The 13,554-nt window shown below is 35.7% G+C and overlaps 2 protein-coding genes across 9 annotated transcripts in view; one reads left to right on the top strand and one right to left on the bottom strand.

Annotated features, from left to right (window-relative positions):
* The first annotated feature begins 1,027 nt into the window (after positions 1 to 1,027).
* Positions 1,028 to 7,292, top strand: CSN3 (COP9 signalosome subunit 3). Of its 2 annotated transcripts, none has more exons than XM_077441850.1 (9): positions 1,028 to 1,318; positions 3,560 to 3,714; positions 3,801 to 3,897; positions 3,971 to 4,188; positions 6,031 to 6,228; positions 6,319 to 6,477; positions 6,552 to 6,683; positions 6,766 to 6,948; positions 7,018 to 7,211. In XM_077441850.1, exons 1-9 carry the CDS (start codon positions 1,264 to 1,266, stop codon positions 7,096 to 7,098), a joined length of 1,278 nt encoding a protein of 425 aa, XP_077297976.1. In that variant the 5' UTR covers positions 1,028 to 1,263; the 3' UTR covers positions 7,099 to 7,211. The 2 variants fall into 2 exon arrangements, with proteins under 2 accessions (XP_077297976.1, XP_077297975.1); XM_077441849.1 differs by having other exon boundaries at positions 1,039 to 1,318; positions 6,301 to 6,477; positions 7,018 to 7,292.
* Positions 7,293 to 12,074: 4,782 nt separating this feature from the next.
* LOC143919169 (GTP-binding protein Di-Ras2) overlaps positions 12,075 to 13,554 on the bottom strand; it is a 238,437-nt gene continuing 236,957 nt past the window's right edge. For all 7 annotated transcript variants that reach the window (XM_077441367.1, XM_077441369.1, XM_077441372.1 and 4 more), the window contains 3 exons: positions 12,702 to 12,811; positions 12,468 to 12,625; positions 12,075 to 12,265 (listed from right to left, as the gene is read on the bottom strand). In XM_077441367.1, coding sequence (XP_077297493.1) covers positions 12,075 to 12,265; positions 12,468 to 12,625; positions 12,702 to 12,811 — 459 coding nt within the window. The remainder of the gene's footprint in view (positions 12,266 to 12,467; positions 12,626 to 12,701; positions 12,812 to 13,554) is intronic.

Here is a 13,554-nt window from a genome sequence, read left to right as displayed (position 1 = left end):
TGGGTGTACGTGACGAGACAGAATGTTAAATTACAGAAAACACAAATATCGGAAGGCAAAGATCAAAAATCGAAAGATCTTAAGTCGAAAGATCAAAAAAAAAAAAATGGTGTATGGTTAACGGTACATACTCACTTAATTTGCGCGAGCAGGATACAACAGGAACAAGAGGAACATAATTTTCCTCCCGTATTCTGCGCGCGCACATTAATACGGGAGGAAAAGCCTGTTCCTCTTGTTCCTGTTGTATCCTGCTCGCGCCAATTAAGTGAGTATGTACCGTTTACCATGCACCATTTTTTTTTTTTGATCTTTCAACTTAAGATCTTTCGATTTTCGATCTTTGCCTTCCGATATTTGCGTTTTCTGTAATTTAACATTCTGTCTCGTCACGGAGACCGACTCAATATATATATATATATAGGAAGTCCACTGGGTAGTAGGGAGGATTGCAGGAGAGAGAGACAAGTAAAAGCGATCTCAATTCAATCTTATACGTTTATTTAGAACAATAGGTAATCGATGCGCGTACGCAACCAGCACGTCAAGGCGCGACGCCTCTACTGTCGCTCGGACACGGTTCGGTAGTACCAACCTTAACATTAATACATACAGTGCATAATACCAACTGTTCGGCATGAGCCACATCATTATACATAATTATAATCATTTTTATATTAATATCCTACATATATATTGTCGCATTCACTCAATATATATATATATATATATATATATATATATATATATATATATATATATATATATATATATATATATATATATATATATATATATATATATATATATATATATATATATATATATATATTGAAGAAAGGAACGGCAACAAAATTAAGGTTTCGGGTATTCAGCCCTCTTAACTACTATTTTGAAAAGATGTAAAAAAATTTGTGAATTAAATAAAGGATAAGGTATATTATAAAAATGAAAAGTGTTTATGTATTCTCTTATAATTGGGAAGTTTCTTTAATAAATGTGGCTTTGATCTTGAAAGAAAAGCCTTGTAATAAAAATGGTGAGAGACGAAGAGGCGTTTGAAGTGGGACGTGGAGTAGTGTGCTATGACCAAAACGAGTGACAGTCGCTAGCGCGGCTGCTTTGGGTGCCGGAGGGTTTGTCTGCGGATAGAATTGGATTGGAGCGAGGAGTTGAGTGTGATTCGAGGCAGCCGACCGAGTTTGGTTGCCAAAAGCTAAACCTAAACTCGTCATCCAACTCGTCGTCTCCTCCAATCGAGCGATGGCGTCTCCTCTCGAGCAGTTCGTCAGCGGCGTGCGGGCTCTCTGTGCTGCAGGTTATTCCTCACTCACTCACTCACTCACTCACTCATCATTCATCTTTCGACTACTACTTCGACACTCACACTCGCACACTCGCACACATAACCTCACATTTCTACCAAAATCTTCGAATATTTTACGACTATTATTCCATTGCACTATTGGCTAATTTCATTCAAAACATCTTCGAAGCGTTAGCAGCTCGAAAATATCGACTAGAAAAACGCGTGCTATATCGTCATCATTTATGTGATTTTTTTTACTTTTTATTCTAAGCAATGATTCGCGCTTGAATGAATAATGAATTTTTTTTTTATTTTCACTGACCAACCGTTAACCCTAAATAAAAAGGAACACAATTTATTATACAAAATAGAAAAAGCTATATATTTTTAGAATTAAATTTAACCCTTTAATAAATATAGCGAACAAGCCCTGTACGCGGCACCTTTTTCGCGAATTTGGCAATTGAGTTTTCGACCTTAAATATAGATTTTAATATTTACTCAAGTAAGCAGATATGTTAATTAACACATAAAGTATTATTTTAAACAATAAAATACATAATATATCTCGTAGTTTTGGCTTAATTGTCAAATAATCATTCTTCATACAATTAAGACGTATCGTCGCTATTGTTCAACAGACGTGACGTCACATAAACGAGGTTTCAGTATGGTTCCACAAAAAACTAATTTTGACTCGTATATATTCATTTTAAGCAAATTGAATAGATGGCATTCAACTCTTAGTAATATGTTCAACCAATTTTGAACCTTAAAACAGTTGAAATAGGCGCATATAAGGCTCAAAATCCCGTGCAAAGTTCAGAAATTTTGTGGAAGACAGCTGCGCTACAGACTTGTCGCTCAAAGCTTCCATAGAAGACGGCCGCCAGCAAACGATTAAGACAGTTTATTTATTTTTAATAAAATACTTTTATCATCCAAACTATGGCTTCATTTAATTTAATATTTATAATATTTTTATTAAATTATTTTCATAATATTTTATTATAAATATTTATATTTCATTAATAATTAAATTAGGTGGAGCCCTGTTTCATTTTGATTTTACATCAGAACAGTCGGTGACCCAGCGCTATACCTTTGCCCAATTTTTTTTCATATACAATTCGTTGAAAACAACTTTATACAATGGATTGATTTTATATCATCTTCAATTACTTTTTAATTATTATATTTTATTTTTAATTTATACCAGGAATGCCCCACAGGTGACTCCAATGCGCCTTCCTGGCCAGAAACATTGTACATTCGATACAAATATTATCAGTAAAAGTAAATATCAATTAACACTCACAGAGACATCTATGGTCAAATTTGTAAATTTACAGTATTTTATACAATTCAGCGAAATTCGAGTTTGCTGAAAACTCGAAATTTGCTAGACAATAAGTAAGGTTGCCAATTTGTTGGAACCGTTTCAATTAAAATCAGATAAATTGGCAAACTCTGATAGGAATCCATTGACCGGGAGTCACCAACCCTAGGTCTGGCCACATTTTGATGATAAAATCGATGCTTTGTACGTTTTTGCGACCAAAGTCGATGACGAGATTGATGCGAGTCATTTGTGTCACCTACAAAAATATTTAGAAAGGGTTATATTTATTTATTTTTAATTTATACCAGGAAGCCCTAACAGTTAACCCCAATGCGCCTTCCTGGCCAGAAAGATTGTACATTCGATACAAATATTATCAGTATTATACAAAGTAAATATCAATTAACACTCACAGAGACATCTATGGTCAAATTTGTAAATTTACAGCATTTTATACAATTCAGCAAAGTTCGAGTTTGCTGAAAACTCGAGATTTGCTAGAAAATAGGTAATTTGTTGGAACTGTTTCAATGAAAATCAGATAAATTGGCAAACTCCGATAGGAAACAATCGAGCTGGAGTCACAAACCAAGGTCTAGCCAGCAGAAACCAGTGGGTTTTGAACCCGTGACTACTTCGTTCAAAGCATTATATGCTAACCACAAGTCTATTCTGCTGGTTATATACATATCGATGGCTCGGTGCATATATATTGTATGTCCATTTTTGAACTTGTAGATGCTGGAATAATTCAGGCTTTTGCTTTCGAGGCAATTTATGTATACCACATAAAATACGATACAAATTCAAAAATGGACTAATTTGATAGCATTCCTTCTATTCCTTACTGTTTGAAAGATTAAGTTCTTGAAATATATTGAAATATTTCGTTTTGATTTGTGTTTCAGGGAGTTTCAGCGAAGTGCTAGAGCTGATAAACAAATCTCAAGAACTACTGCAACGAAACAACATCCACCTGAATACCGTATTGGAAACGTTAGACGTCCAGCAGCATTCTTTGGGAGTGTTGGCAGTTCTATCCGCTAGATATTCCGCACCTCACGTACACATATATAATCAATGTTATATAAGTTTCACATTCGAAGCATGCTATTAATACTCACTGATATCTTTTTTAATGCATTACAGGCCGCCGGAAGCGTGGAGCATAATACACTGCTCGATCAAATCCAAGATTTCATCACAGGATGTAGCGGAGAACAAGTGCGAGTCGCACCGGAAATGTGTACGCCTGTCTTATATTCGTATAGAGCTTCATATTCGTGTCGATTTTAAGTTATTTTATTATTTCTTTCCAGTCTGCGACCTTTGTCACACATTTACCAACCGCTTAGTGGAAACGAAGCAGCCCATTAGAGGAATCGAGTTGTTGAAGAGAGCCATCAGAAAAATACAACTGTTCGATTCGCAATTAACTTCGGTTCACGCCGATTTGTATCAACTATGTTTGCTATCCAAATGCATGAAACCGGCGTTGGAATTTTTAGACACTGACGTGACGGGTATAAGTTCCGAGGTGACGATGATATTTTATCTGTCTATTTTTTTGTTTAATTATACCAGAAAGGCCTTACGAGTAACATTTTACAATTGATACAAGTATTATTAGTATTATACAAAGTACATATTATATGTACATATTGTTGCGTAGGGGTGGGTGGAGGATCCAAATAAAAGGTCTAAGTCGCTTCACAGCATTTATTGGTTGATTAAGGAGATCTACGCACTGCCAGTGCTCTGTCCAGAATGCCTTCATATGGCCTAAGTACCTGCTTATAAATGGCAGGTCGCTCACTGCATCTTCCTCGACACGTTTTTTTACCTATTGTTCTAGTCAGGTACCAGATATACAGTCCCACGCTTTTACGCTGTCAGTTCTGAGAACTCTAGCGGGAGTGCCGTTACTGACCACTACGTCAATCCGGAGTCTCTATTGTTAGCCGACTGCAATAAACTACACCTACCACTACACATCCACACTACAATATTGTTGCGTAGGGGTGGGTGGAGGATCCAAATAAATGGCCTAAGTCGCTTCACAGCATTTATTGGTTGATTAAGGAGATCTACGCACTGCCAGTGCTCCGTCCAGAATGCCTTCATATGGCCTAAGTACCTGCTTATAAAGGGCAGGTCGCTCACTGCATCTCCCTCGACACGTTTGTTTACCTATTGTTATAGTCGCGTACCAGGTACGCAGTCCCACGGTCTCGGTATGCAGTCCTACGCTTTCAGTTCTGAGAACTCTAGCGGGAAGTGACCGAATGCCGTTAAGTCAATTCGGGGGGGGTCTCCATTGTTAGCCGACTGCACTTAAGCCTGGAGATGATCCTCGAAAATCAATTAAAACCCTTTTAGCATATGCTACAATATCAATTAACATCCACAGAAACATCTATGTTTGGTTATATTTGTAAATTTGTAGAATTTTTAAACAATTCAGTAAATACGTATCAATTAACACTGAGATCCGCTCATTTTTGCATTAAACCTAGAGTATAATCGTAAGGTTTTATTATTTTAAGATTTGGTTGTTAGGGTTGGTTTTATTTATTAAAATTTAGGTTTGGTTAAGTTAGGGTTGACTTTATTTATTAAAGGTTAAGTTAGGGTTGGTTTTTCTTATTTGAGATTGACCGTTTGCCCGCGGCCGTCTTCTATGGAAGCTTTGCGCGACAAGTCTGTAGTGCGGTTATCTTCCATAGAATTTCTGAACTTTGCACGGGATTTTGAGCCTTATATGCGCCTATTTCAACTGTTTTAAGGTTCAAAATTGGTTGAATATACTACTGAGAGTTGAATGCCATCTATTCAATTTGCTTAAAATGAATATATACCAGTCAAAATTAGTGTTTTGTGGAACCATACTGAAACCTCGTTTATGTGACGTCACGTCTGTTGAACAATGGCGACGATACGTCTCAATTGTATGAAGAATGATTATTTGACAATTAAGCCAAAACTACGAGATATATTATGTATTTTATTGTTTAAAATAATACTTTGTGTTAATTAACATATCTGGTTACTTGAGTAAATATTAAAATCTGTATTTAAGGTCGAAAACTCGATTGCCAAATTCGCAAAAAAGGTGTCGCCACGTACAGGGCTTGTTCGCTATATTTATTGCCGCGGGCAAAGTTGTTAGGGTTGCTTTTATTTATTTAAGATTAGATTGTTAGTACATTGTAATTCGAAATTAAAAATTCACTGACATTGAGAAGTGAATTTGTAATTCTATTGTTATATCCGTACTCATTGCGTGAGTCGGTGAAAATTTAACCTCAATAGTGAAATTATAATTTCACTGTAAAATATTGTATACAATATCAATGCGTTTTGTTATTGATTTTGACAGCAAGGAGGCCAAAACGACTCGAAGCATTTCCTCCTCTGCTACTACTACGGCGGTATGATATACACGGCCATGAAGAACTACGACCGCGCCTTGTACTTCTTCGAAGTGGCCATCACCACGCCGGCCGTCGCCGTCTCTCACATAATGCTCGAAGCGTATAAGAAATACATTCTCATATCGCTCATCTTACACGGAAAGGTACATTCGGATCGACTTGTCTCTAGTTTTCGTACGTGGTTTTTGCTTGAATGATTTTCTAATAACTTTCAGATCAAACGTATCCCAAAGTATACGTCACACACTCACGTGGTCGGCCGTTTCTTGAAGCCTCTATCTTCGGCATACGTCGAATTGGCCGACTTGCATGCCACTAATACCATTCAACACGTTATCCAGAAGCATAGAGAGACGTTCCAGCGCGATAACAATATGGGACTGGTCAATCAGGTTATTTTTATATTGATCTATGGATCAACATTGTTCCATAGACACGGTTTTAAATCTAATCCTCCTTTCACCAGGTTGTGTCGTCTATGTACAAAAAGAATATCCAATGCCTTACGAAGACGTTCCTCACTCTGTCGCTGACGGACGTCGCCAGTCGCGTCCAATTAGCCGGACCAGCTCAAGCCGAAAGCTACATTTTGAACATGGTGTGTAAAGTGGGTCGGGAATCGAAACAAGCTCTGGGTTGTAGTATTGTTTTTATTATTATTGTACATTAATACATTACAGATTGAAGATGGTGAAATTTACGCTATAATAAACCAAAAAGACGGCATGGTAGTGTTCCTCGACAGTCCTGAAATGTACGCGTCTCCGGAAACCCTCTGTCTGCTCGAGAAACAGATGGCCAACTGCACCCGTTTACACCAGCACATCTTAGATATGGACCAACAGATACAGGTCAATCCACAGGTAAGTCTGACGAGCACACATTGTCTTGTGATTCACTGGAATCGATTACGAGGACGTGTCTGATTTCAGTATATCAAGAAATGCGTCGGAAGTCAGGACGACGAATTGCTAGCCACCACTCAAACTTCCAAAACGACATACTCGATGTAAATCTTGATCTGCGGCCAACACGAATTTTTATTATTTTTAAATTATATCCTTAAGTGAATAATTGTGATATCAGGTTTTCAATAATGTATAATAAAATATTTTTACCACTCTTGAATTTTTTTTATAGACGCTCAGCGTTATTTTATCATACATACATATATTATATATATATCAGAAAGCGTTCGTAAACATCAAATAATTTTTTTATTATTTTGGTTATGGTACATTTATCACTTTTATGTCTTTCTTTATATAGAGACATACAAGAATTAATAGTTAGAATTACAATTATCAATACACGATAAATATATATATGTATATATGTATATTCATTATTATATAATAATATACATATAAAATCGTTACATCTTTTTTTTTTTTACTTCTAATACTGGGACAGACTCTTCGTAAGGGTCGTTTAAATCGGCGATGCCGGCTTAAGATCTATTCATACTAGCACAGCACGTACGAAATGTATTCTTTGAAAAGACGCATTCATGTCGTAGACGTAACTGCAATAGCTGACAAAATCTATTCATACTATACAACAGTGCATGTCACCGTAACGTATCAAGCGAAGCTAGTTTTCTTTGACTTTTGACGTCATAGTAGCGTGTGCACGCGTACTAACTAAAGTGCGCATGCGCATATGAATATTTTGGTTCGGTGATTACTGGTCACAAAGTCACTGCAATCTCTACAACGGAACATCTGGCGGCCGAAAAGTCCATCATACTAACGAGAACTTGAGTGGCAAATATTGTGTATTCGCGATTTTAATGGCAAAAATTGTCTTTGTGACCACTGCAATGTGACGAATAGTCCAATTACCGAATATCTTCGGAAACGTCATATTGTGACAGTATTATTATATATGTACATATATACCAGGAAGGCCTAACATGGCCTTCATGGCCAATTACCAGCAATGGAGCATTTTTATTACACAAGTTGACACTTAAAATTCGAAATTAACGAGACATCTTTGAGTTTTAACTTGTACATAAATTTTATTGTATGGTGACATAGTGAGGTGGGAAGGTTTTTAGCCAATTTAATCGAGGAACCGTTTCAAAAATGAAATCAGAAAAATTGGCAAACTCTGATAGGAAACGATCGACCTGGAGTCACAAATATCCAAGTCTGGCCAGCAGCATTACAGATGTACTCAGAATAAATTCTTTTCAATCGGGGTCAACTCATTGGATCTAACCTGGCGCCTCTCGGTGGTAGGCAAAAACCCCAACCAACGAGCCATGTTGCTGATTCGACGCAAGCAATATTGCGCCGTATCGTCGCGCTCTGCAATGTATATGTAAGCTGATTTTGCCTTGCACTCGGCCAAAACTTGTCTGAAGGTGCCGAAACGTGCGGTGCTGTATAGTATGAATAGAAACTGTCGTTTATATGAGCTGCTGTGCTGTGCTGCAGCCGTAAACTGCTGGATAGTAATAATAGACCTTTAAACGTCCCATTATACGCATACGTTTGTTGCCTTGGATACAATTCCACTGTTTGTTATAACGCATCGAAAATATATTGATATGTCAACTATGCAAGTTTTTGATATTTTTCAATTAAAATTTTCAAGTCCTAATGTTCCATAGGCATTTCAACGAATCAATATATCATATATGTAACGCTTCAAGTGTGTCAAAATCACCGTAGCAAAACTTTTCCGTGTACATTTGAAAGTGTTTGCATGCATATATGTATTTACATTTATAAACTATTAACAGGTATACAGGGGCTTAATATTGTCTTAACCTTACATGGACTATGTACATTTTCATTCATTACACTCGGTTCCTCTTGCCCAGTGCGTGGTACTTTACGGAATAGTAAAATGGTTACTCGTCTAAGGCAGAGCATCGTAACCTGTGCACCGCGGTAACATGTGTTCCCCGAACAGCACTTCGGCCTAATGCGTGCGAGTGAGATCGCGTGTGAGGGAGAAAACCGATGTTAGTTAGTGTTTTTTCCCTATGCATATACGGAATAACTAGCGACTGCCGATGAAGTACATACATATGTATGACAAACTCTACGAGTCGTGAATATCCAAAGGTTTCGATGCTCTGGTCTAAGGTACTTGCTGAAATGGTGGCACGTTTATTTTTTCGCTTTAAAGTACGGCGGAATGCGCAAGAATGACGGTGTATAATATAATGAGCAATTCAAAAACACCACAATTATATAATGGTCATAATTTCTTTCATTTAAATATCACATAATTCGTGGTACATCATAATTTCAATTGTGAAGTGTGAAAATCGTCGGAATTTTAGCAATAGATAAGATTGAAAGGTGTGTATTAATCAGTGACGGCTCGTCCATATGGGCTGTGGGGCTGCAGCCCTCCCAGTATAGTACGCATACATTTCGAGCTACTATAGCCCGATTCACCTCTGCAGCCCAGAGAAATGTTATAATAATAGAAGTGGCTTTAGGCGTCATATTGTTGTCAAGTGAGGAATGTCCACAGACCTTTTCAAATAATTTTGGCATTAGAAGTGTTTGATTATAGGTAATCGACGTATGTCCGATAAGAACTTCTCTGTTTGTTTATATTACTCGCAAGATGGGCAAGTGCATCGTTATAAATTGCACAATGCATTCAAAAATACACAATAAACAATATGGGATACATTTTTATAAGTAAATTGATTATTTAAGTAACATATTCGTCAATTAACATCGCAGTTTGACAGTTTTTAAAAGTGTCATGGCGATCGCCCGCATTCTACATAAAATTTCAGGGCTGGCACCAGAGAAATGTAAACATTATTTTTAAATAAATGTAAAAACATTTCTCTTGGTGGCGCCGAATACTCAATTATATTAATAGCCAATTATTTAAGTTTAATTAATATAAACATCGTTCATTTTATATTATACATATTTTTGTTGAAACTATATATTTTACACGTTAATTTAAGAGTTCCCAAGGACAGATAAATACAAACAAGTGGATAAAAATAATGAGAAAAGAAACGGATTGGCTACCAACGCCCAACACCACCATTAATCAAATTGTAAATAAATCTATATCAAAATAAAACTTTAATTTCTGTAGTGAATATGTGATGACCCTGATTATATTCCGTGCGTTGTAGCGTAGTTATGGAGACGTACCGCGTATTATTGACACAATTTATTTATACGTAAAGGGACTTCTATTATTATAAAATTTCTCTGCTGCAGCCCCTCCACTGTGAATTCTCATGAGCCGCCACTGGTATTAATTTAAATGGTTATTATTTGGGGTATGAACGAGGCTGTCGCGATGACTCATACTCATATGATTTTGTAGGTTTCAATATTAAAATGCTAATTTTAAGAAATTTTATTCATTTCTTCGTGAACCATCAGAATGATCTACGATAAAATAGGCCACATACAAAATGGAACAAGAAATGCTTTACTGTCTTGGACTATTTTATCAAGTCTGCTATCTTATAATTGTTCTTAAAGAAGCTAATATGGACATTAAAAAACTTGTAACAACATAACCTCAAAATGAGATATTTTTAAATTTTAGTTTCATACTCCAATCCAATTTAATATTTAGATACTTTTGATGATTTTTAATTAATGGGCCAAAACTCCTAGCTATAGGATCGCCCATGAGACCATGTTTGGACTATTTCCGTTGCCTCACATTCTAAAAAGTGTGATTGTGAGTAGGAATTGAAAAATAGACTTTAAAAATCAATCCAACATCATCGCGACAGCATCAGGCCTGAATCTCATTTTAGACAAAGTTTAATTGGATACAAGTAGCTTGATACAATTTTACAAAAATATTATATACAAAATGATTTTTAGGACTAAATAAACATACATACATTCACACACACGATTATATACATTTAAATGATGAATATAAATACTTTTTGTGTTTGGTTTAGGGTTTTTTTTTGAAAGTGTTAACTTTTAAAATTAATGATAACAATCTGATAATTTGGCCCGCGTGATATTTCTAACTTATATTTAAAGATAGTAATTGTATTACGTTATATAAACTTCAATGATGAATAGACTTGTTTAAATCAAATACATTCCTATAGTATTTGCAACCAATATGTGTTAATAGTTTCTGCAACAAGCTTAATAATTATAAATAGAGTAAATTTAAATTTTAAATGCTAAATTGAAATACTAATTAATACTAACAGTAAAATGATTCAAGTTAATTCTAGCAGTAAGACGAAATGATATATTATTGATAAGACTATGTCATAATTATCTCCATCGGCATTCGAAACAGTATACTTTCTTTTTCTGAATTTTAAGCATAGAATAGCATTGGTGGTCCCTCTGTATAATTTTTCGAATCCTTTTACATATATCCTCTTATCAGAAGTTAACTGATAAAATTCAACCTCAAGCTTCTATTGTAATTGTTACAGTTCAAAATATCAACTAACGGTAACTACATATACGGTATATAAATGGGTTTGGTGCAAACGATCGACAAGCGCCCAACAGACTGAACCACAGATTAACTGGATGGCTGCTTTAAACGCAATTCTCGACTTCACGAATGATAGATTGCACATCAGATGACGAGTAACCTTTCCATGTGCACAGATGCAATTATTCAAATTGAGTTGGATCTTTCTGGCGAGTTTAATAAGGCAAAATTCGGAACTAAAGTATCAGGAGCACAGAACGTATACAGGGTGGGTATGTCGGGACTTCGGGTAGATTTCGCTTAGTGTAAGTGCGAGCAGTGCGCACGCATAAGGTACACGTACAGTTAATCTGTGGTTCAGTCTGTCTGGCGCTTGTCGATCGTTTGCACCGCATCGTATATAAATAGATTATGAATAGACAAATATGAATACACAAGTAAAATTATATAAATAATCAGCTAAGATAGGTGCACAAATATTGTTTATATTGATAATATGCATAAATTGAATAAGTATCGAGAAATTAGACTAGACAGAAGTGTGCTTTCTTTTTTTTTTTTACTGAACGTTGCAATCTTCGGAGTTAGACTGGGCGTCTCTCATCTGTTGTTTGGTTTTGCGAGATGATCTGCGGATTAAAGATCTGGATCGAGGCTTGGCTTTGGCTTCACCTCCTAGACCCTCGGAAGTACTGCTGGCTGCCAAGTGATTAGGTCTGCCTTCTGCTGGACTCGGAGCACGGTTTTTCCCTGTACAAACATCATTGTCTTAATTTCCATCTATGTATTACACTAGTATGAGAATTTGATGATTAATCAAAAACGACCAGGAGTTGTATAGCTTCTTCCAAGAAAAAATAGCCATCAGAGATGACTAGAAAACCATTGCACCGAAGATGAAGATAGAGATTCTTGGAAGAGGCTACATAAGTTGACCGACTACTATGAATACCTTTGCTTGTAGCACTGACGTAAGCACTGGAGCGTCTTTTGAGTCCACCTGTGGTGTCATCGCCGGGTTTTGGCATGATTTTTGACAATGTCAAAAACGTGCGGAATATGTCTCTCACATTGAAGTCACTTTTTGCCGAACATTCCAAAACTTTAGCTCTGAAATTTATGCATAATCAATCATTGTTTTCAATTGATATAAATTTTTTGTTTGTAGGTTTATAATTTGACTCACCTCAGTTTGGGAAGATCACAGAAAATCCACTCTGAAACGTCTTCTATTTGAACTTCCCTATGAGTGGATGCTAAATCTTGCTTATTTCCGGCAACCACGATAGGAATTTCCTTTGAAAAAAAAATTTTTCAATTATTTGATATATTTATTTTATTTATTTAATAAACAGAGAGAAACTTACAGCTAAAACAAAGATAATAAAATAAATAATTAAACATAAGCCAATTAAAAGTTTCTTCAAATAGCATAAAAATGAAAAATGGAACTTGCTATGAAGGTCAATAAAAAAGAAAAAAAAATAACAATACTAAAAGAAAATAATGACAAATTTGTAAATAATAGTAGAAAGTAATAATAGATTATGGTGAGTAAAAATAGAAAACTAAGCAAAAAGGATTAAGGTAAAAAAAAAATAAAATAAAAAGAAAGAAAGAACGGGTTAAAAATAACAATCTTGCAAATAAGTTCCTAATTGTAATTGAACTATCATGAAATAGGTCAATATTCTCATCTAAGCCATTGTAAAAATTGTACACTCTGACGACATAAGAGTTTCGACGATAATTAGTGGAGGCAATGGAAGCCATTTGCCAGAAGGCCATTTGCGTAGGGACCGATTTGGTACATATAAATAAAACTTACTTAGGATAGCAGAGCAGTCGATGTCACCTCGTAGTATCCGTGAAAGTAATGTTATATCAGCTACATTGCGTCGATAATACAAGGGAAAGATATGAAGCCTACGGCATCGGGATTCATAATTAATTTCTTTTATATTAAATTTTAATGATATATACCTAAGGAAACGTTTTTGAATAGCTTCAATACGATCAATATAAATAACGTAATGAGG

Source organism: Arctopsyche grandis, chromosome 11, assembly GCF_051622035.1.
Source record: "Arctopsyche grandis isolate Sample6627 chromosome 11, ASM5162203v2, whole genome shotgun sequence".
NCBI lineage: Eukaryota > Metazoa > Arthropoda > Insecta > Trichoptera > Hydropsychidae > Arctopsyche > Arctopsyche grandis.
Note: the sequence above shows the minus strand (reverse complement) of the source record. Positions and strands in the feature narration are given on the sequence as shown.

What these genes read in the sequence shown, in the direction of transcription:
- CSN3 (XM_077441849.1), top strand. Translation starts at nt 1,264, where the DNA reads ATGGCGTCTCCTCTCGAGCAGTTCGTCAGCGGCGTGCGGGCTCTCTGT. An exon ending in GCGGGCTCTCTGTGCTGCAG is followed by an intron (nt 1,319 to 3,559) that starts GTTATTCCTCAC and finishes TTTGTGTTTCAG; the next exon opens with GGAGTTTCAGCGAAGTGCTA. An exon ending in TGACGGGTATAAGTTCCGAG is followed by an intron (nt 4,189 to 6,030) that starts GTGACGATGATA and finishes TGATTTTGACAG; the next exon opens with CAAGGAGGCCAAAACGACTC.